The 23,880-nt window shown below is 43.7% G+C and overlaps 1 protein-coding gene across 2 annotated transcripts in view; it reads right to left on the bottom strand.

The window, feature by feature from the left end:
- Nucleotides 1-304: 304 nt before the first annotated feature.
- The window catches only part of LOC139410065 (insulin-degrading enzyme), a 46,740-nt gene continuing 23,164 nt past the window's right edge, over nt 305-23,880 (bottom strand). For both annotated transcript variants that reach the window (XM_071155505.1, XM_071155512.1), the window contains exons 13-25: nt 22,553-22,675; nt 21,997-22,079; nt 21,558-21,702; nt 19,188-19,298; nt 18,865-18,985; nt 14,962-15,053; nt 14,267-14,378; nt 9,019-9,186; nt 8,580-8,852; nt 6,422-6,483; nt 3,033-3,105; nt 2,843-2,910; nt 305-2,715 (exon numbers count right to left, since the gene is read on the bottom strand). In XM_071155505.1, the coding sequence (XP_071011606.1) occupies nt 2,620-2,715; nt 2,843-2,910; nt 3,033-3,105; nt 6,422-6,483; nt 8,580-8,852; nt 9,019-9,186; nt 14,267-14,378; nt 14,962-15,053; nt 18,865-18,985; nt 19,188-19,298; nt 21,558-21,702; nt 21,997-22,079; nt 22,553-22,675 (1,527 nt within the window). In that variant the 3' untranslated portion in view covers nt 305-2,619. The remainder of the gene's footprint in view (nt 2,716-2,842; nt 2,911-3,032; nt 3,106-6,421; nt 6,484-8,579; nt 8,853-9,018; nt 9,187-14,266; nt 14,379-14,961; nt 15,054-18,864; nt 18,986-19,187; nt 19,299-21,557; nt 21,703-21,996; nt 22,080-22,552; nt 22,676-23,880) is intronic.

Raw genomic sequence — 23,880 nt, 5'->3', positions numbered from 1 at the left:
TCAGCTTTTAAATTCACTGTAAAGAAAATGTATTGTGACTTAAATTGAATTTATAGTTTCATGGTAGATTATAAATGTATTTTTTTTAACCTTGAAGTGGATGTGTTGAGTCTATTCTAAGGTCCAGATGCACACTGTAGGACAGATTCAATCAATTCCTTAGACATGAACAAGGGGCTACTATGGCTGTAAAACAGCTTGAATGAACCACCATTTCGTAGCATGTTGATGTATAGCGTGATCTTCGGAGGCAGCTATATCTGGGATACAAATCCTGCGTTGACATTTCAATAACAGACAACTATTTGTTCCAGTATACAGTGATTTATTAGATAAACACAGGAGAAAATGTAAGACTTAAGCACTCCTGCATTACTGAGCCCTGAACGTCTGCAGTAACTCAACCAGCCAATTTACAGCAGTGTCCACTGAACCGCCTTCCATTTGATCAGGCTGGTATTCAGTAGGGCACAGCGTAGCAAAATATTTTGCAACAAAATCAAAACAAGCATTTATCAGACAAGTTCAGGTAGTCCCTCTGTTTGGTGCCTAATGAATGCAACCCAGTATCGCAAAATGAACCTGCACAGTTATTCCCATTTTTGAGTGTATACGGATTACTTATGAAAACTGCTTGGTTTCCCCCTAAATACATTAGCAAGCAATGATTACTGGTTGCAAGAGACTGTTATTCCTACCAAAGGAACACAGCCTGCAGGTCAGTTATTGGTCCCTACCATTGTAAGGTAAGCACTGAACAAACCAGTGGAATTCAAGGGAATGTTAGGTATTTCAGTATACAGCTGTACTTCCTTTAGAAAAAAGTTTGAACATAAATCCATAAGAAATATTAGTTTCTACCTTGTGGTAAAACACATTACGTTGACCTTAGTTGATATATAGGCCTGAGAACATATGGGAGACATTTGCTGTATCAAAGAGTGGTTGACGCCAGCAGTGGTTTGACTTGGCAAGGCTTGTTAACACCTGAGAGACTAGGCCATGGTATAGAGACAGACATGGCACTGACATGAGTACTATCCATGCATCACATGCCACTTCCACCTTTCAGTGTGTCCATTAGGCTGGATGAGAGCAAGGACTCAAGAATGCAGTGTCCCCCACTTCTACGTAACAGTACAGAGGCCATTAGTGTGTTTAAAGCCACACTACTCTCAGGTTCCCCAGTTTATTGCTTAGTGAGAAGTGCATATTGAGAAACACAGGCCCGACTACACCTTCACCCTCCATACATAGGCCTCTATTGAAACACTTCAGACAAAATATGATTTTAAAGGGTGTCCTGAGAAAAGACTAAATCTGTTTACCCCACCAGACAATCTATAGCAGTCCTTTGTTTATCTGAAGGATAGCATCTTTAAGATTAAAATGACCCCAATCCTGACCAACAGAGGCAAAGTGCAGTTGGCTGGCTGTCAAAGTCCAGACACTGCTGTGATATGTGCATCCATTGGTCCAGATTGGTAGTAGACCATCCCCCACCCCCTTTTAAAAAGGTACAACCTTTGTCTCAAATGGAGAAAGATGGGGACGGGGGGACGGGGGGGGGGGGAACAGACGGACACCTATGCAATAAATCACCAGTCGAACACAATTCAGATTAAAGTATTAACAAGCATAAAAGCTATAAAAAGAAAAATGTATAACTCCAAACAAGTAATTAACATAAATGACAGACATTTAAATATGTTTATTTTTCTTCAATCTCAAATAAAAGCAAACGATTAGAGGGACCCTGAGATGATGCTTGGATAATACAACCCTATAGAGCACTAGTTCAAAAGAAAAGCTTCATGGGACACCTCTCCACCAAATGGGCCCTGACATTTTACCAGTTAAAAAATAAATAGTCAGATCTCAAAACCTGTACATCATGGATTAAAACAGAATCGTTTCCATAAGGCTGATCAACTGAAATGGTGTCCAAAATAGTGTGTTTCACATTCATCTTATTTAAACACAGTCTTTGTGATATCAACTCAGGGAGTTGTCACTGTGCCTTGATGCGTCGCACGTGTACATAAGAAAGTATGTGTCCGGCGTGTCTAAAATGATATTATGTACACCCTTTGCAGAGCTATCCTCCTACACCTCAAAAGCTTCACATAATCATCATTAACCAACAGTTTACTCTCACCACAGCCGCATGTCCTTGTGGCTAAATCAACTAAAAACACTTCCATTATAAAGTGTCAAGGGGTACTTGTACTGGTTTACAGGGTTCCCGGCCTTGTGGTTGTTTAAGTTATTACTATTCCTCTATAATAGGAGCCCTGCTTCAACATTCTATACATTTTTGCGAATGTGTGTTGGTGGGGTTTTCCATGAGACTAAAATTGTGTGTCCTCTACTCTTACACGGAGCTATGATGAGATCCACAGCCAAGTTGTGGGAATCAAACACATTTCCAAGTGCCTCCTAGTAGCCTCCAGCCTACCACACACAGATACACACACATGCAGGCTTAGTCAGATGAGTGTGTTCCTGACTCCTGTTGCCTGGGGGGACAGAGTGGGGGGGACAGAGTGGGGAGGACAGAGCAGGGCACCCCCCACCACAGTGCTCCCATGCTGCTCTGGGGGCAGGGCTGCCCGATCCTCACAGTTTGGCAGCCATGAAATTGATGTGGGGCTTGGCCAGGGGAAAGAGGGGAAGGCTCCTCTTGAACTCGGTCATGTCCTGGACCAACGTAGGCTGTACACAGAGGGACAGGTCAGTGTATTACAGACGTTAACACATCACCCAAAAAGTTACATAATTCTTCTAATTCTCCATCACAGACGCACTCTCCTCCTGTGTTATAAAAGGATGACTACATTACCTGTGGCAAGGAGGGGGCAGGGACCAGGTTTACGTCATTCTGGGCAGGGAACTCGCCCACGACTGGGCCTAAACAAAAGGACAGAGACATTTAAACAACTGTTAAAAACAGTCAAAGCAACACATTCACACTGACAAACTGAACTTCTATCCCCCCAACAAAAACTCTCCATCACTTGTACAGTACTCACAGGAGTCCATCTCCCTAGACAGGACATGCACAGACACCTTGTGCCTTTTGGGTGCATCCACAGCCAACAGATCCTACAGAGAGAGAGAGACAAGAGTTAGATAGACACAGAGAAGAGACGGCATTTAATTGAAGTCACTGTCTGCGAAAAATGTATTATAATGGGGTGAAGAAAGTTTCCAGTCTCCTACATCGGAACAAAGTGGATTCCACAGTCATAAATCTGTGGAGGGGGGGGGGCGGGTATGGTGAAATGTATTACACAATGAAAATATTCTGCATGGGGCCTGTGTTGCTTCTGCTGAGGTAGAAATATGGGAAGTCTCATTGCTTCGCTATCCTTGGTCCCCTTATCCTCTTGAAACACCACCCTGACCCTTGTTATGGTTGTGGATCAGTGCAGTTTAAGATAAGGTAGGACAATTTATTTTCATGAGCATGGCCTTATTTCTATTACAGCATATTGGTTAACTGTCATTCATATTTCATTCACCCAGTTCAATGTAAAAGTGATAGGTTTAGGCTACTACATGATACTCAATTTCCCTATACCCATCAGGTTGCTACAACATTTCAAGAGGTCGAGGAAAAAAAAAAAAGAGGTATCAGATTCAATACCATCTTGCACACTCTTGCCTGCATCTAGCTGATCAAGGGTGTAATCATTAGTTCAACAGTTTCAAACTAGAGTTTCTATTGGACAAATTCATGCATGTTTATCCCCGTTTCGTTCCATTTGCTTCCATTTAAGAAACTTTTCCCCACAGAATCGGCAGAATGAATACACCCCTGGTCACACGTAAACACAGTTCACTTTCATAGCATCAAAGGTTGCATCCATTCACATCTTTATGCGCTCTCCTCTCACCTGTTCCCTTTGCTTTTGGACTTTAATGCAACAGCTGTATGTGACCAGACGAAAAAAACCTTTCGAAGCCAAACCATATCATAACCGCTACCCACAACTTTGGGCTCCCCGAGGAGCGCAGCAGTCTACGGCACTGCATCGCAGTGCAAAAGGCATCACTACAGACCCTGGTTCGATTCCAGGCTGTATCACATCTGGCCGTGATTGGGAGTCCCTTGGGGCGGCGCATAATTGGCCCAGCGTCGTCCGGGTTTGGTTGGGGTAGGCCGTAAGTGTAAATAAGAATTTGTCCTTTACTTGTTATGGCTGCAATCCCACTAACGGGACAAGTGTCATCAACAACCGCTGAATAGCATAGCGCTACATGCAATAAATATTACTATAAATATTTATATTCATGAAATCACAAGTGCAATATAGGAAAACACAGCTTAGCCTTTTGTTAATCCACCTGTCGTGTCAGATTTTGAAATGATGCTTTACAGCGAAAGCAATCCAAGCGTTTGTGTAAATTTATCGATCGCACAACAAAACATTAAGTACACTTAGCATCAGGTAGCTTGGTCACAAAAATCAGAAAAGCAATCAAATTAATTGTTTACCTTTGATGATCTTCGGATGTTTTCACTCACGAGACTCCCAGTTACACAAATGTTCCTTTTGTTCCAAAAATATTATTTTTATATCCAAAATACCTCAGTTTGTTTGCCGCGTTATGTTAAGCAATTCCACAGGAAAGAGCGGTCAAGACAACGCAGACGAAAATTCCAAATAGTTTCCATAATGTCCACAGAAACATGTCAAACGTTTTTTATAATCAATCCTCAGGTTGTTTTTAAAATATATAATCAATAATATATCAACCGCAAATGTCTTTCACAGTAGGAGAGGGAAAAGCAATACCTATCCAAACTCTGTTGCGCGAGCAAAACTCATATGACCACTTGACGCGATGTTATCGTTCTGGCTCATTTTTCAAAATAAAAGCCTGAACCAAGTCTGAAGACTGTTGACACCTTGAGGAAGCGATAGGAAAAGGAATCTGGTTCATATCCAGCAAAGGGAGGCTATGGAACATGGAGTTTTCAAAATAGAAGCCACTTCCTGTTTTGATTTTCCTCAGGGTTTCTCCTGCAATATCAGTTCTGTTATACTCTCAGACAATATTTTGACAGTTTTGGAAACTTTAGAGTGTTTTCTATCCAATAATAATAATATGCATATTATTAGCAACTGAGACTGAGAAGCTGGCCGTTTACTATGGGCACCTTTTCATCCAAGCTACTCAATACTGCCCCTGCAGCCATAAAAAGTTAACTGACTTGCCTAGTTAAATAAAGAAATTACATTGTTGTCACCATATTAGCTAAAGTAATGTCATAGTCAACATAGCTAATAGAACTAACGCATTAGTAAACCCGCTACAATCATGCAGCAACGTTAGGGAAAAGGGGAATACCTAGTCAGTTGTACAACTAAATGCCTTCAACTGAAATGTGTCTTCTGCATTTAACCCAACCCCTCTGAATCAGAGAGGTGCGGAGGGCTGCCTTAATTGACACCCACGTCTTCGGCACCGGGGAAGTGGGTTAACTGCCTTGCTCAGGGTCAGAACGACAGATTTTTTACCTTGTCAGCTCGGCGATTCGATCCAGCAATCTTTCAGTTACTGGCCGAACGCTCTAACCACTAGGCTACCTGCCGCCCCGGTACAATGTACAGTCAAGTAAGAAGTTTAGAACTTACACCGGCAGGCCCCAGTGGCAATAAATAAGTCAAACCAAAAGCTTACCTTGACTTGGAAGAGTTCCAGTGTTGTGTTGGATAGTCATAGCCAGCTAGCTAACATAGTATCCCTCTGTTTGAGCAGGGTGTTTTAGTAGGCTAACTGCATTTGCTAGTTAAGTGAAAGAGAAATATAGCTCTTGCTTCTCGTTCATTTTGGAAGAAATTAGTTCAAAACAGTTCTACTATTGTCTCTCTCTGAGTCAACTAACAAACTGCAGTGCTAGCTAGCTGTAGCTTATGCTTTCAGTACTAGATTCATTATCTGATTCTTCGATTGGGTGGACAACACGTCAGTTCATGCAGCAAGAGCTCTGATGGGTCGGAGGACATCCTCCAGAAGTTGTCGTAATTACTGTGTAAGTCTATAGGGGGTGCTGTTGAGGCTACTGTAGACCTTCATCGCAAAACAGTGTGTCTTAATCAATTATTTGGTGGAGTGAATATATTTAGTATAGTTTGATCTAAAAAGGCTAACTTTTCAAATGTTTTTGTTTTGTTGTATGAAATTCACTGAGGATGGTCCTCCCCTTCCTCCTCTAAGGAGCCTCCACTGTTGTGGATATTCTGTGAGCACAGCATACCGTGTCAGCGTAACCTCTACAGCTATGAATAGAACCAGGACGTGGATAAGAGTGGTGGAGGGTTCTAAATGAAACAAGGTGCCATCTTTCAGGGAGGACAGATTGAACAACACACCGGAATGCAGAAGATGGATGAGCAGCTACTATACTCACCCGGTAGAACTGCATGATGTTTTCTTTCGTCAATGTCTTCAGATAGGCCACTTCAATGTTATCTAGAAAACAACAGGAAACACTTTGGACTAAAGGTTGATGATTTGAGATATCCCGCAATATGTTTTGCGCTAGTTGGCTGTACCTGCACCAAAATTACAGTATTTTTCCTTCATAGCTTGTTCTCCATCTTCATAAGTGGGCAGCTAATTTGATTTCAGGACTTTTATTTTCTAATGGCTCTCTCGTCACTCTGCAGCAGACATATAGTGAGCCATATGTTTGGAACGTCGAAATCGCACTAAAATCACAGTATTGAATTGCAATACATATCGTATCGTCACCTAAGTATTGTGATAATGAGGTCCGTAGTAATTTCACTTTCGTAGTCAAAAAGCCAGATCTACCACTCATTTGTTTTCAACTACTTAAATTTAACCAAATTAAAAAGTTCTGCAGGAATGAGGTTTGTGCAGTAGGCCTAATGCATATTGGCTATATGCCTGGCAATATTGTTCTTCTCAAACCATTTTATAATGAACAAACTCTACGCGAAAGCGATGTCACGCTGCATGATGCAAATGGTGGTCACACCAGATACTGACTGGTTCTCATCCACGCACTTACATTTTTTTTTACATCATCTGTATTCCCAGTCAAGAGGAAACAATTGATTAGGGCCTAATGAATTTATTTCAGTTGACTGATTTCCTGATATAAACTAACTCAGTAAAATCTTTGAAATTGTTGCGTTTATATTTTTGTTCAGTGTATATTTAAAAACTCAAGCTTTGATGACAAACTATATCAGTTGGTGTAGCACTTGTGAGGCGCAGCAGAGCATAAATTGAAATAATTTGCTAATAATTTGCTTTTTTATTTTACTGGACTGATGTTTCCTGCATCTGATGGTCATGGTGCTTTCAAGACAACTGGGAACTCGGAAACAAACAAGGTAAAATCATGACGTCAGTGATCTTCAAGTTGGAGCTCTCGAAATATGAGTTTCAGACTTGGAATGACGTGAGTTGGATGACCGTTCAAAAGAAAAAAAATCCCCAGTCGGATATCATTTTTTCCCCCGCAGAGTTCCCAGTTGTCTTGAACGCACTGAAGTCCGATGTCTAAAGTTAGCAGTTGTTTTAAACACGGCATTAGTCTCAGCGAGGGAGGGAAAGAGCAGCAGAGGGTCAGCCTCTCATGGTCCCTGCTCTCTCCTTCCAGTGAGACTGACCAGAGAGAGGGGACACCGTCTTCCACCTTCCACATGTAGGCTAGTATCAAACCTTGCTGGATGCTATAGGCACAGTGATTTGAGCAGTAGACGCACTCGATTTAGCCACAGATCTTCCGATTCACCGGGTAGGCGGAGTTTGTCTTTTCATACAAATAAAAAGGTTCAAAAATACCTACTGGTGCGCAGGGCTTCTGAATCAAGTGCACCTACCGCCAACTGCGCAACACAATTTTGTTATTTTTTATAAAAGGAGCGCAAGCATTTATCGTTGGCTTTTCTACAGAAATGTTGTGACTAGAAATGCCTTGAAGATTGACCAGTTGACAGTGATCGACCGGTTGGTGACCAAGGCCCTACAGGGTCACCAGCCACCCCTACTGTACAATGTCCCACTATTGGCAAGGCTCCACTTTCTATCATGACATTAGTGGTGACAGTTGCTGCCCTGTCTTCTCCCATCCTCCTTCCCTCTAACAATGAGAACATTGTTTTCATCACTTCTCCCTACTAAGAGTTCTGGATCGAGGTTTACGGCAGATTACCAGCAAATCAGCCCATTACAATCCATAATAGCACTCAGGAGATGCTGCTTGGGCGAGGTGTGCTCCAGGAGTTTATTCTGGGGCCTAATCGTTGCCAATTTCTGCGGCGAAAACATCCTTCCTTTCCCTCTGGGATCCTCCAGAATGTCAATATAAAAATGTCAATATAAATAAATGCATATTTCATTCAAAACCCCTATCCATATAAAAAGGCCTCCTAGCAGTTATAATATGAGGATGAGGAGGAATACCAATTTAGTCGACACCATCTACGCAAACTCCCCACAGATATCACTTGGAAAAAGCTCTTAGGCCTCCAGACCAGGTAAAGGAAGGGGTGTGTATGTGCGTGTTGCTCATTGTGTCTGCACATGCTCACCCCTGTCGAAGTTGTACTGCTGAGAGATGATCTCCCCCCAGTACTTGGCGCACTCAGCGGCCAGCTTCTTGGGCTTGTCCAGGCGGCGGATGGCCAGGGCCTGGATGTGTTTCTGGAAGGCCTCGTCGTTCATTTCCTCCACAGACATCTCCATGGCTTTTAGGAATGCCTCCACCCGGCTCTCCAGGTAGTGGGGGGCCTTCTCCGACTGGATGATGAAGCGCAGGCCCTGGACCCCGTTAGCGCGCCGCGGACCGCTAAACACTATGTACCCTGAGGAGAGAGAAAGTCAAACAATTCACTGTAAATTCTGGAAAGTGTTTATGTTTAACTGCACACAGTCTACTGTCCCCTTTTCACTGCAGGGTTTTGAGTTCAACTGTATTTGAGTACTTTACAAGATACCAGTCTCCACTTGAGTGTGTGTGCGTGGTCTTACCCAACTGTTCCTTGGTGCGCAGTGTGTTGAAGCAAGGCTCAGAGATGATCTGGCAGAAGAGCTCCAGCAGCATGTTGTCGTGGGTTGTCTGCATGTCTGTCTGGTAGTAGATTTCTATGCCACAGTTGTTGTGCACCTCGTTCCTCTGCTGGTACACATACCAGCCACCTGGAAGGCACAGACAGCAGGGTCATAGTCATTAGGGCACATAATGGAAAAGGTTTCAAAATGTTTTGCAAGGGGGGAAAAAAAACAAGAGTTTCTTATTGGACAAGTCCAGGTAGTACATCCCTGTTTCAGTCAATTTTGTGCCTAACAAATACTCAGTGGACAGTTTATTAGGTACACCACCCCGTTCACAAAAATAGTTATCCTGCAGAGAGTAAGTCACGTGACCATGGCTTGCTATATAAAGCATGCAGACAGGCATCCAGTTACTGTATGATTGAATGTTAGAATGGGAAAAACATGTGATCTAAGAGACTTTGAGCGTGGTATGGTTGACGGTGCCAGGCGCGCCGGGTCCAGTATCTCAGAAATGACCGGCCTCCTTCCTGGGCTTTTCACGCATGACAGTCTAGGGTTTACCAAGAATGGTGCGTCAAACAAAAAACATTCACTCAGCGACCACAAACAGGCAAATTAAGACGCAGTACAACAGTGGTGTGCAGAACGGCATCTCGGAATGCATAACTAATCCGTCCTTGTTACGGATGGGCTATTGCAGCAGACGACCACACCGGGTTCCACTCCTATCAGCTAAAAACAAGAGGAAGTGGGTCCAGCAGGCATGCAATCACCAACACAATTAATTGAGTGTCGCCTAGGCCAACAAATCCCAGTTCCTCGAGTTATGCTGATGGCAGTCAGGATTTGGCATAAACAGCATGAGTCCATGGCCCATCCTGCCTGGTGTCAACTGTACAGGCTGGTGGCGTAATGGTGTAGGGAATGTTTTCCTGGCACACGTTAGGCCAATTGAGCAATGTGGCCGTGCCGCGAAGAATTCAGACTGTTATGGAGGCAAGGGGGAGGTCAGACCCAGTACAGATTGGTGTACCTAATAAACTGGCCACAGTGTATATGACCCAGGGTTTATACACATACTGTAGCATCAATCTTCAACACACACACATGTACTAACCATGCAATACAGCTCATCCAAATACTGTATAATGCTGCAGGCGCAACTCAGCAAACGGCTTAACTGTAAATATACAATTACTAAAGAACGTGTTTGGATAGATTTAAAAAGCATAATACAGGAACGTTATATATAGAGTTCAGCTAGAGGACAGAGGACACTCTCCAGTCTCCAGACAGGAGAGACTTAGCCAACATCACACTTTTTGCTGAGTGGCTGTGAATAGGCGTGTTAAAAGCTTTTCATTGGAACTTTCATCCAAATGAACTCAGCACATCCCGGGGGGGTTTTGCGCACCCCCCCCCCCCCCCCGGGATGTGCTGAGTTCATTTGGATATCGACTCACCTATATTTGAGTCCTAAATGATCAAGTAGACTTTGAATGAGGAAAGATGCAGCAGGTTACTTATGCATATCCTTTTCAATGATGAATGATGTGTCAACAGTTCTCCTCAGAATGCAAAAAGTGTGCGAGTGAAGATGAATGGAAGTAAGCAGTTTAAGTATGTGTCTGTAAAAGTGCATGTTAAGTTTTTTTGTTGGGAAGCTATAAATCAAATTGATTTGTCACACGCGCCGAATACAACAGGTGAAATGCAAAAGGGACGGGGGGGGGGGGGGGGGGGCAAGGCTTGGGGGTAGAAGCTGTTTAGAAACCTCTTGGACCTAGACTTGGCGCTCCGGTACCGCTTGCCGTGCAGTAGCAGAGAGAACCGTCTATGACTAGGGTGGCTGGAGTCCTTGTAGGGCCTTCCTCTGACATCGCCTGGTATAGAGGTCCTGGATGGCAGGAAGCTTGGCCCCGGTGATGTACTGGGCCATATGCACTACCTTCTGTAGTGTCTTGCGGTCGGAGGCCGAGCAGTTGCCATACCAGGCAGTGATGCAACCCGTCAGGATGCTGTCGACGGTGCAGCTGTATAACCTTTTGAGGATCTGAGGACCCATGCCAAATATTTTCAGTCTCCTGAGGGGGAATAGGTTTTGTCGTGCCCGGAAGCTCTCAACGTGCTCAACTACAGCCCCGTCGATGAGAATGGGGGCGTGCTTGGTCCTCCTTTCCTGTGGTCCACATTCATCTCCTTTGTCTTGATCACATTGAGGGAGAGGTTGTTGTCCTTGAACCACACGGTCAGGTCTCCGACCTCCTCCCTATAGGCTGTCTCATCATTGTCGGTGATCAGGCCTACCACTGTTGTGTCATCGGCCAACATAATGATGGTGTTGGAGTCGTGCCTGGCCGAGCAGTCCTGAGTGAACAGGGAGTACAGGAGGGGACTGAGCACGCACCCCTGGGGGGGCCCCCGTATTGAGGATTAGCGTGGCGGATGTGTTGTCGCTTACCCTTACCAGCTGGGGGAGGCCCATCAAGACGTCCAAGATCCAGTTGTAGAGAGAGGTGCTTAATCCCAGGGTCCTTAGTTTAGTGATGAGCTTTGAGGGAACAATGGTGTTAAACGCTGAGCTGTTGTCAATGAATAGCGTTCTCACATAGGTGTTCCTTTTGTCCAGGTGGGAAAGGGCAGTGTAGAGTGCAATAGAGATTGCATCGTCTGTGGATCTGTTGGGGTGGTATGCAAATTGGAGTAGGTCTAGCGTTTCTGGGATAATGGTGTTGATGTTTGTTCAGTTTGTTATATCTGGAGTACTTCTCCTGTCTTATCCGGTGTCCTGTGTGAATTTAAGTATTCTCTCTCTAATTCTCTCTCTTTCTCTCTCTCGGAGGACCTGAGCCCTAGGACCATGCCTCAGGACTACCTGACATGACTCCTTGCTGTCCCCAGTCCACCTAGCCGTGCTGCTGCTCCAGTTTCAACTGTTCTGCCTGTGATTATTATTATTATATGACCATGCTGGTCATTTATGAACATTTGAACATCTTGGCCATGTTCTGTTACAATCTCCACCCGGCACAGCCAGAAGAGGACTGGCCACCCCACATAGCCTGGTTCCTCTCTAGGTTTCTTCCTAGGTTTTGGCCTTTCTAGGTAGTTTTTCCTAGCCACCGTGCTTCTACACCTGCATTGCTTGCCGTTTGGGGTTTTAGGCTGGGTTTCTGTACAGCACTTTGAGATATCAGCTGATGTACGAAGGGCTATATAAATACATTTGATTTGATGTGAGCCATGAGCAGCCTATCAAAGCACTTCATGGCTACAAACGTGAGTGCTATGGGTCGGTAGGATACCCTAGTGTTCTTGGGCACAGGGACTATGGTGTTCTCCTTGAAATATGTTGGTATTACAGATTCAGACAGGAAGAGGTTGAAAATGTCAGTAAAGACACTTGCCAGTTGGTCAGTGCATGCTCGGAGTACACGTCCTACACGTCCTCACATCGGCTGTGGAGAGAGTGATCACACAGTCGTCCGGAACAGCTGATGCTCTCATGCATGTTTCAGTGTTACTTGCCCCGAATCCAGCATATAATTTATTTAGCTTGTCTGGTAGGCTTGTGTCAGCTCTCAGCTGTGCTTCCCTTTGTAGTCTGTAATAGTTTGCAAACCCTGCCACATCCGACGAGCATCGGAGCCGGTGTAGTACAATTCTGTCTTGACGCTTTGCCTGTTTGATGCTTCGTCGGAGGGCATAGCGGGATTTCCTATAAGCTTCCGGGTTAGAGTTCCACTCCTTGAAAGTGGCAGCTCTACCCTTTAGCTCAGTGCGTATGTTGCCTGTAATCCATGGCTTCTGGTTGGGGTATGTACATACAGTCACTGTGGGGACGATGTCCTCGATGCACTTATTGATAAAGCCAGTGACTGATGTGGTGTACTCCTCAATGCCATCGGAAGAATCCCGGAACATATTCCAGTTTGTCCTAGCAAAACAGTCCTGTAGCTTAGCATCTGCTTTAACTGACCACTTTCTTATAGACCGAGTCACTGGTGCTTCCTGCATTAATTTTTGCTTATAAGCAGGAATCAGATTTGCCAAATTGAGGGCAAGGGAGAACTTTGTACGCATCTCTGTGTGTGGATTAAAGGTGGTCTAGAAATGTTTTCCCTTTGGTTGCACATTTAACATGCTGATAGAAATTTGGTAAAAAACGATTTAAGGCGAGCTAAACCTTGAGACTTCCTTAGATATCGTGCACCAGCTGTTGTTTACATAAATGCATAGGCCCGTGTCTTACCAGAGGCTGCTGTTCTGTCCTGCCGATAGTGTGTATAACCCGCCAGCTGTATGTTCTTAATGTCATCGTTCTGCCACGACTCGTGAAACATTATATATTACAGTTTTTAATGTTCCGTTGGTAGGATATAAGTGCTTTCAGCTCGTCCCATTTATTTTCCAGTGATTGAACGTTAGCTAGCAGAACGGAAGGCAAGGGCAGATTGGCCACTCGTCGCCTGATCCTCGCAAGGCATCCTGATCTCTTTCCGCGAAACCTACATTTCCTTTTCCAGCGAATCACGGGGATCTGGACCTGGTCAGGTGTAGATAGTATATCCCTCGCGTCCGACTCATTGAAGACGAACTCCTCGTCCAGTTTGAGGTGAGTAATCTCAGTTCTAATGTCCAGAAGCTCTTTTCAGTCATAAGAGACAGTAGCAGCAACATTATGTACAAAACAAGTTACGAACAACATGAAAAAACAAACAAAATAGTATCGTTGGTTAAGAGCCGATAAGACGGCAGCCCTACCCTCCGACACCTCCATCTCCAAATCCTACTCCGTTCAAAGGTTAGTTCAGTTTGTGTTTGTTCAGTTATTTCAGTTTGAGGCTGGCTGGCCGACTGGATCCAGGATGTTTCCAGGAGGCCCAGACAGCCATGATTTTCCTCTCCTCTGTGCTCAAGTTACTTAATGTCATTAAGAAAAGAGTGCACAGGCACTGTGTGTGTTGTTGTGCTGTGGTGCTGTGTGAGTTTGTGTAAGTGGTTAAGGAAAAGTGTGTGTATTGTATTGCCTAGTGATGTCTGTTTCCCCTTTGTAGGTGAGACTTTCTCCCTTGGACATTGGAGGGGCATTAACACTGAGGTGTTACACAAGCACAGGCCAGACTGTTGGGTAAGAAACCTTCAGCATGGTCACAATGGGGACAGGCATGACGAAGTTACATGGAGGTGAAGGGAATGATAGGCAGTGCACTTGGCCTACCATCTGGCACCTGCACCTCCCTGTAGCGAATCAACTGGCTTGGTAGGAGGGGCTTGGTGTGGGCTTGATTCATAAGCGTGTCCTCAACCATCTGCATCATGTCTAGAGCAGACTGGAGAAAGAGATCGAGAGAGCAAAGTGAGAGGTGCAAATGACATAAATCAGTGTTGTAATCCACCTTTTAAATGTGTCAAGATACCTCCTTTCCATAGCAGATACGTATCTATAGGTTCGTTCAACTGAATCGGAACACTGCTACAATAATTCTGTCCACGCAGTAAAAGCTCCATCTAAGGTAATAGGTGCAGTGCACGGTGAGTCTCTATGGTGATGAAATGGACCATTGCCCCCGCTGGTGCATCCAATTCCCTCTCCACTAGACTGTGACATCCCTCTACTGGGCATCATTACCAGACATAAGGGAGACTGTTCGTCGATGGCTGGGATCTTTTATAAAGTGTCATTTGATCGGAGGATCTTATCAGGGTTCGACAGTGTGTTCACCTTCTGTGACACTGCTAGTGGACAGAAAAGCATTCCACTTAGAACCTATATGGGAGAGGAGCGGCTAACCGTATAAGCAGTTATAGAACATATCCACATTCCATTCATCAAATGTCTTGCTGTGTGTGTGTGTGTGTGTGTCTGCCATTTACAAATGAAGTCAGTCCACTGGAAGGTAACTTCAAACTCACCTCCTTGGTGATGTTGCCATGGAGAAGGGTCTCGATGTGTAACCGTGACAATAGTTGAGGTATGAAGGCCTTGAGGCGGGGGAGAGTGACATCTGGAAGACAGATTCAGACTGGAGGACTCAATCACAGAGCTATCATTCTAAATCTATACAAATCGGGACAGAATCAAAAGCATCAGTCATGCAGGCTGTTGCTGCCACCGCATATCATTCCTGTCGCCAGCGCGGGCAGAAATGTACGTACACAAACACACTCACCCAAACGTGGAGACATGCAGACACAAACACAACACACTTCCTCTTTGCGTATGTTGGTCAATCTGAATTCACAGTGTCTGACCCAGATTCATTCAGATAGTGGTGAGAGGTGGTGGATGAGCAGCCAGGGATGAGTGACTGGGGAAGGATGGGAGAATAGTAGGGAAGGGGGCACACACAGCAGTAGCTGGTCTGTAAAAACCAGGTACAGGGATCTGTGAAAGACTGGAGACCCAGAGAAGGGCAACAAGGGCACTAACTAAACACATAGGCACTAGGTAGAGCTGGGAAGATAACAGTATCGCGATACTTGTTAGTATCGCGGTTGGGAAACAAAACACTACGCAGATTTAACTTCTTTAGGAAAACAGCCCTAATGTTAGAAACAAACATCAGATTTTAGTTGTCGCATACACATGTTTAGCAGATATTGTGGGTGTAGCGACAGTGCAGTAATACCTAATACACACAAATTTAAAAAGTAAAAATAAATAAATTACAAAATAATAGCTAAGTCCAGAATATAAATACATATACAGTGACCAAAAATACACTGCTGCTCAAAAAAATTAAAGGGTACACTAAAATAACACATACTAGATCTGAATGAAATATTCTTATTAAATACTTTTCTCTTTACATAGTTGAATGTGCTGACAACAAAATCACACAAAATGATCAATGGAAATCAAATTTATCAACCCATGGAGGTCTGGATTTGGAGTCACACTCAAAATTAAAGTGGAAAACCACACTACAGGCTGATCCAACTTTGAGGTAAGGTCCTTAAAACAAGTCAAAATGAGGCTCAGTAGTGTGTGTGGCCTCCACGTGCCTGTATGACCTCCCTGGGGCATGCTCCTGATGAGGTGGCGGATGGTCTCCTGAGGGATCTTCTGCCAGACCTGGACTAAAGCATCCGCCAACTCCTGGACAGTCTGTGGTGCAACGTGGCGTTGGTGAATGGAGCGAGGCATGATGTCCAAGATGTGCTCAATTGGATTCAGGTCTGGGGAACGGGCGGGCCAGTCCATAGCATCAATGCCTTCCTCTTGCAGGAACTGCTGACACACTCCAGCCACATGAGGTCTAGCATTGTCTTGCATTAGGAGGAACCCAGGGCCAACCGCACCAGCATATGGTCTCACAAGGGGTCTGAGGATTTCATCTCGGTACCTAATGGCAGTCAGGCTACCTCTGGCGAGCACATGGAGGGCTGTGCGGCCCCCCAAAGAATTGCCACCCCACACCATAAACGCAACATGCAATAATTTACAGCGTTATTGTTCATATAAGGACATCTGTCAATTGAAATATGCTTTAGGCCCTAAATATGCTTTAGGCCCTAATCTATGGATTTCACATGACTGGGCAGGGGTACAGCCATGGGTGGGCATAGGCCCACTCACTGGGGAGCCAGGCCCAGCCAATCAGAACGACAGAGTTTTCCCCCACAAAAGGGCTTTATTACAGACAGAAATAATCCTCAGTTTCATCAGCTGTCCGGGTGGCTGGAAGCCAGATATGGAGGTCCTGGTCTGGTGTGGTTACATGTGGTCTGCGGTTGTGAGGCCGGTTGGACGTACTGCCAAATTCTATGGTAGAAAATGAACATTCAATTCTCTGGCAACAGCTCTGGTGGGCATTCCTGCAGTCAGAATGCCAATTGCACGCTCCCTCAAAACTTGATGATCTTGTCAAAAGAGAAGTAATCTGGTTTGCGCTTATTGGAACTGTCATTTGTTTTTCAACAGGACAATCACCCATCACACCTCCAGGCTGTGTAAGGGCTATTTGAACAAGAAGGAGTGATGAGTGCTGCATCAGATGACCTGGCCTCCACAGTCACCCAACCTCAACCCAATTGGGATGGTTTGGGATGAGTTGGACGCACAGTTTAGGAAAAACAGCCAACAAGTGCTCAGCATGTGGGAACTCCTTCAAGACTGTTGGAAAATAATTCCTCATGAAGCTGGTTGAGAGAATGCCAGGAGTGTGCAAAGCTGTCATCAAGGGTGGCTACTTTCAAGAATATAAAATATATTTGATTTGTTTAACAATCTTTTGGTTTTTGGTTACTACATAATTCCATATGCGTTATTTCATAGTTGCGATGTCTTCACTATTATTCTACAATCTAGAAAATAGTAAAAATAAAGAAAAACCCTTGAGAAGTAGGTCTTTCCAAACTTTTGACTGGTATTATGTGATGTATAGACACCATGGACAGTATGTGGATTGAATATATAGTATATCTGAAGAATATATGGATAGAATAGTATATGTACAGCAATAGGTAGTGAGGTCTGCACAACGCATCACCGGGGGCAAACTACCTGCCCTCCAGGACACCTACACCACCCGATGTCACAGGAAGGCCATAAAGATCATCAAGGACATCAACCACCCGAGCCACTGCCTGTTCACCCCGCTATCATCCAGAAGGCGAGGTCAGTACAGGTGCATCAAAGCTGGGACCGAGAGACTGAAAAACAGCTTCTATCTCAAGGCCATCAGACTGTTAAACAGCCACCACTAACATTGAGTGGCTGCTGCCAACACACTGACACTGACTCAACTCCAGCCACTTTAATAATGGGAATTGATGGGAAATGATGTAAATATTTCACTAGCCACTTTAAACAATGCTACCTTATATGTTACTTACCCTACATTATTCATCTCATATGCATACGTATATACTGTACTCTATATCATCGACTGTATCCTTATGTAATACATGTATCACTAGCCACTTTAACTATGCCACTTTGTTTACATACTCATCTCATATGTATATACTGTACTCGATACCATCTACTGTATCTTGCCTATGCTGCTCTGTACCATCACTCATTCATATATCCTTATGTACATATTCTTTATCCCCTTACACTGTGTACAAGACAGTAGTTTTGGAATTGTTAGTTAGATTACTTGTTGGTTATTACTGCATTGTCGGAACTAGAAGCACAAGCATTTCGCTACACTCGCATTAACATCTGCTAACCATGTGTATGTGACAAATAAAATTTGATTTTATTTGATTTAGTTGAGTAGGATGGACGTGGCTACAATACAGTATATACATATGAAATGGGTAAAACAGTATGTAAACATTATTAAAGTGACCAGTGTTCCATTATTAAAGTGACCAGTTATTTTGTCACCCAGAGTCACATTTTCCAAGCCATCCATCAGACACAATATTTTACCTAGGGCAGGTTTTTTTTTTTAAAGAAGCAAAGAGTTTGGTCTGCTTCGTGTATTTATTTTTTACATGGAAATTATATAGCGATACTGATATTGTCACAACCCTAGCACTAGGCAGGTGAAATAGGGACAAGTTTGAGGTAATAATGAAAAGACAGAAATGCAGTCTTTTCCCCAAGGTGAACTCGGCCTCAAGTGTTACACAGGACATTGCGAACGCATAATGTACTGAACGTACAGACAATACATCTGCTCCTCTTCCTACGGTGATATTTTCACTGCAGAGAAATGACTGCAGCTCATGGAGGAGCTCAAACTGGCTGAGCATTCAAATGAGAGCAGGGGAGAGATAGGGAGAGAAGAGTATGTGCGTACGTACACGTGCCCGTGTGTGTGTAGGTGGGTGTGTGGAGTTAGAGTGAGAACGGCTCACCGTCTAGAGCCTCCTTGAGCTCGTCTTTGGTCCAGGCCACCTCTGTCATCAGCAGACGCAGGTAGTACATGGCATGCTGGTGGGGTTGCTCCGCCCTGAAGTTGTTCAGTGACCTCATATACTGGAGGAGCGGTCAAAGGGCAATAGGGATCAACGCTCAGCCCAATCATATCAGGGGTTAAACACAATACAAGGGTAGTTTGTGTGCACCATGGGGTCAAACACAATAGCAGAATCAAACATTCAAAAACCAACGTCAGCTTCGATCCGTTATGATTTCATAGCCCGAGGAGTTTTAAACTGGGCGGCGGGGCTCAGCTTACCGCTTCCTTGATGATGTCAAAGCGTTTCTCATCAATCTCAAACGCGGCCATCTTCTCAATGATCTTCTTCAGCAGGATGTGCTGCTTGTCATTGTAGCCCTTCACTGAGAGCTGTGGGAAGGAGATGGAAGGAAGAGGAAAAGAGAAAAAAGGTGAACATAACTTGATGTGGCATAGAGCCTGTAGGAAAGAACAGTAAAATGTGTGTGCAGATGAATAAACAGCCCTATCGGTTAGGGAAACTAAAGGTAGTAGTGTTTTAGACCAACCTCCCAAACCTCTCTTCCTGCCCTGGCCCTTCCTCTAGGACAATGACTCCACTCAGCATAATGCCAACCACTATCTGTCAGAGGACACGGAGTGCTGGCTGAGTCCTGAGTACAGTCTGTGAAATGGCCCCTCACACACACAGCAGAGAGAGGCAGGCTGGGCCATGAAGGTGCCTCTGCTGTGACTTTCACTGACCGCGCTAGCATCCACGCTAATGACTGTGGCATCACACACTAGCCCGTTAGCACAGGGTTCCAACCCTGCATTGCTGCCACTGCAATGACCATATTATGGGTCTGTAGCCAACTACTCAACTCTACAAAGCAAGCATTGCTCATTACCATCAACTGCAAATGCATTACCCTTATTCATCGAGTTCTGTGACCAACTAACAATAAGTGATGCAGTGAGTGGTGTGTGTATGCGTGTAAATTTACCAAACCAACAACACCATGCATAGGCAGAGCCCAGTCAAGGTTATATGAAGCTCCGCTTTGCAATATCATCCAAACATTCGGGCCCCTTCATGAATCGGAAATACCCTCAGGCTACAGCGTTTCGCTCTCTATTATAATATAATACCTCCCCTTTCTCGTTCTCGCTGACACACACATACTGACACCAGTTAACTGTAAATCTCTTCCAACATCATTACCCTTGATGAGTCCCCAGTTAGTTTGTGCCGACGCAACTCTATTACTGGTGAAGCTCGGAAAACCTTAATACAAAGATAAACACCCCATCATAAAGTTAGCTAGGTATGTGTGATTGGCCGGACTGGAGAATTCAAAGAACTTACAGTACCTATACATTTTTCAGAGGATAAGCAGTGTTTTCAGCTTTATTCCTTTAGGACTTGTGAAGGAGACACTTACTGTTCTACAATCTGGCTGACATTGACCGCACAGAGAATTTCGAAATGGATGCCAAAGATAAATTAAAATATCAAAATTTGAGAGAATGTATGACGCTCTATCTAGGTGTATTAGATGGGGTGTGTTTTCGGAGTGATTCAGTGAAATCAACGGGGCCAAACGTGTCCTTCAAGACAGGCAGTCTGCTGATATTATAGTTCATATTTTAACCCAGACCTGATCAGTTGAACTTACTCTGTTGTCAGATAAGTATTGGATAAATTCATAGTTGATGTTCAACTTCATATCACTTAAACGGCATTCCTTGAAGACTACATTTGGCCATCCTTGCAGTGAAACCACAAGTCCCTACATAAACGGAGAGAACATAGGAAAGGGGACCTTCTAGGACCTCCACATCTTCCTACAGACAGACTAACACACAGAAACAAATGGCGTAGATAGACGGAAGACACAGTCTTCCACACTCAGAACCTTAAGATGGATAAATAAGAATTTGTTCTTAATAACTGGACTTGCGCCTAGTTAAATAAACATTTCAAAAAGATGGGCCCTCCCTCTTTTCCCCTAGCTATTAGGGGGACTGTCAGACGGACACTGTACTTACGAGGATGGCATTCTTCCCTGAGGCTGCCATAGACCAGCCCGGCAAGGCTGGCTGCATATGTATACTCTTAAATCACCTGAGAAACAGATCAGTCATGTTGCAGTGCAGGGGGTCTGAGTATAGGTAGTGACCCCAAAAAAATGTAATAAACATAATTGTTGGTAGGGGAGGTGGGATAACGTGGTCAAAAAGACAGAGCAGGGTGAGAAGATTGATTAAGAAGAGTATGTATATGCAGCCTCGCAACCGGCTTTTCTGTCCACCAATGAGGGATGGAGTACTTTGCCACTAAAATGGTAGGTTAATGCTACGGCTACAACCACTTACTGTCTATCTCCCATTCCTTTGTATCAGATTAAAAAATAATAATAACCGCCTCTGACAGAGGACTGTACCGAATTAGTTTTTAAAGTTCATACCCAAACAGTGCCACCACGAATGGGAAACGAACAACTGTCAAGTCTAGCATTTCTGACGAGGCGGTTTCAAAGAAGAAAGGATGAAGAGGAGGATGCAGCCAGGGCTGATACGAAGGCCCAGGTTGAGAATGCATGAGGGAGGAACAGATGGGTTTGGGATCGCGGTGGCGTGAGGGCGATGGGGAATTTTAATACTTACATACATCCCATAGATGGTATTTTGGAGGTCATAGTTCAAGCCGGCGAGCTCGGCTGCATATGCATACTCGTTGAGGGAGTCCTTGAGGAGCTCCAGGTACAAATAGGCCATGTTACAATGTATTGGGTCCACATACGCAAACGGGCTGTAGAAAAAAATGGCAGTGATGAATCAACTGTTAGCTACAACACATCTCTCTCTAAATCACTGTAATTGAAAAACAAAAAAAGTAGCCATGTTGCTTATACATTCATTGATTAATTCAAGGGAAGGGATCAGCAGGACACGTGGGTTCCCATGTGGTCCTTCCTAATACGATTTCAAATAGCAGTATTTGAGTCCTATAACTACAATTGTTTGTATGAGGAAAATAATACAAAAGATGTATCACATCGTCGTCTCAGAAACTTGGAACATGGGCTGTGGTTTGTATACCAACCTGAAGAACTCAAAGTTCAGGCATGCCTTTGGTAGGAAAAACTTGTCATCCTGCTTGAACCACACCTTGCTCATAGCGGTGTCCTAGGAAAAAGATGGAAAAAAGCATGATTACATTAGCAACAGATTCAAATGAGGGGAAAGGGCATGCAAAAAGTATATGAAGATATCAGGCTGTAGTACTTGTTTTTAAGGAGGTAGATCAAATCTCTACAACTGCTTTTGAACTTTGTTGGTTTGTGAACCGCAGTCAACAATGTACTGTAATACTGAAGCTAATAGCTCAAAAGAGATTCCAACCTGTTAGCAGTTGTTACCACGTACATCCTCTGATCAGAACACCTTGACAACAACAGTACGAAATACTTCTCAATCCTGACTCCGTTTCCTCATTATCATATGAAAGCTTATGAACAAATTCAGACACCTGAAACATGCAGCTATGCTTTCGGTCTAGCTGCTTGGTGAATGAAGTAAAAATAGTTTGATAAATGCAACACCCTGACATTTCACATTTTAGTCAATTAGCAGATGCTCTTATCCAGAGCGAGGCTTACCTTGATTAGAGTGGGAGCGGAAGGAGAGTCCTTCTCCAGAGGGTAGATCTCAAAGCTGGTGGGAATGAACTCGTTCTTCATGGGCAGCTTGAACTTGCCATTGAGGTCAGCGTTTCCCCATTTCTGAAACACAGACAATTTAGCTAGTCCTCCTTGCTAAGTTAAGGGTTGGGAATTTATTGATACATGACTAAAGGCTTCTACACATCTATCCAACTATAGCCAATAAACTATAGATGATGCAACTCAGACGAACTGTCCCAGGCAGATTCTACATGACGCAGGATCAACTATGTCCAGTGGCAACCAACTACACACTAGGGTTTGGCAGTATACCAGATTTTGAAATACTCATCGCATGATTTTCAATACTGTCAAAACCATTTATTAAACTTTTTTTTACTTAGCTACTTTTAAGTGAATAGCTACAGGTTACAAGAAAGCAGATTGCATTCTTCATTTAAACAGTCACATTTTTCATTGTAGGGTAAATCCGTTTGAATTTAATCACTTTTTGACAGCATCCCTTTTGATTTAAATAGACATGTTCATACATGTCTGGCCATGGAAGAAGTGGTCAGAAAGTGATAGATATATATATATATCTATATATATATATACACACACACACACACACACCACGATACGGTACAAAGGCGGTATAAAAGCAGGGATTTTTCTGCCATTGAAATTCTTTCCGGGTCACCCATGTCCAAAGTGTAAAAAATATATTATATATATATATATATATATATATATATTCAAGGATGGAAAAACAATCAGTGTAAACTTTACGGATAAAACCAGGTATAAAGTATGTAGAAGAGACAATGGGCGTTTATATTTGTTTTATAATATAATCTTTGAGAAATAACAATCACCAAAATAAAAGATAGACAGTCATGGAGAATTGAAAATTCAGTGTTTTGGAATTTATCAGTATTGATTTTGTTATTATGTTTGAGCAAAAGAGCACTGCATTAGCCATGGGAAAAATTCAGGAAATTAGCTTTAAAACGGCAAAATCTCAGCACAATGGCAAACTGTAGAATTAAAGGAAATTAGCTGAAAAACGCAAAAATGTGTCCACAATGTCAAGATGGGGGCCTTTAAAATTCAGCCGCGCCGAAGGGACGACCACATCCATTGCCACAACCCCTGCCATAACCACCACATAAGTCCCCTTTTGATCCTGAAAAGGCATGAAAATCTCAATAACAAGGCCGAATCTTTAAAAAAAGAAATCATCCAGATTATTTAAAAAACATTTTTTAAACATAGACTGTTGTTGGCTGTAGATACAGTTCCCTCAGAAAGTATTCAGACCC

This window comes from Oncorhynchus clarkii, chromosome 1 (assembly GCF_045791955.1).
Source record: "Oncorhynchus clarkii lewisi isolate Uvic-CL-2024 chromosome 1, UVic_Ocla_1.0, whole genome shotgun sequence".
Taxonomy (NCBI): domain Eukaryota; kingdom Metazoa; phylum Chordata; class Actinopteri; order Salmoniformes; family Salmonidae; genus Oncorhynchus; species Oncorhynchus clarkii.
This window is presented reverse-complemented; position numbering and strand designations above follow the sequence as displayed.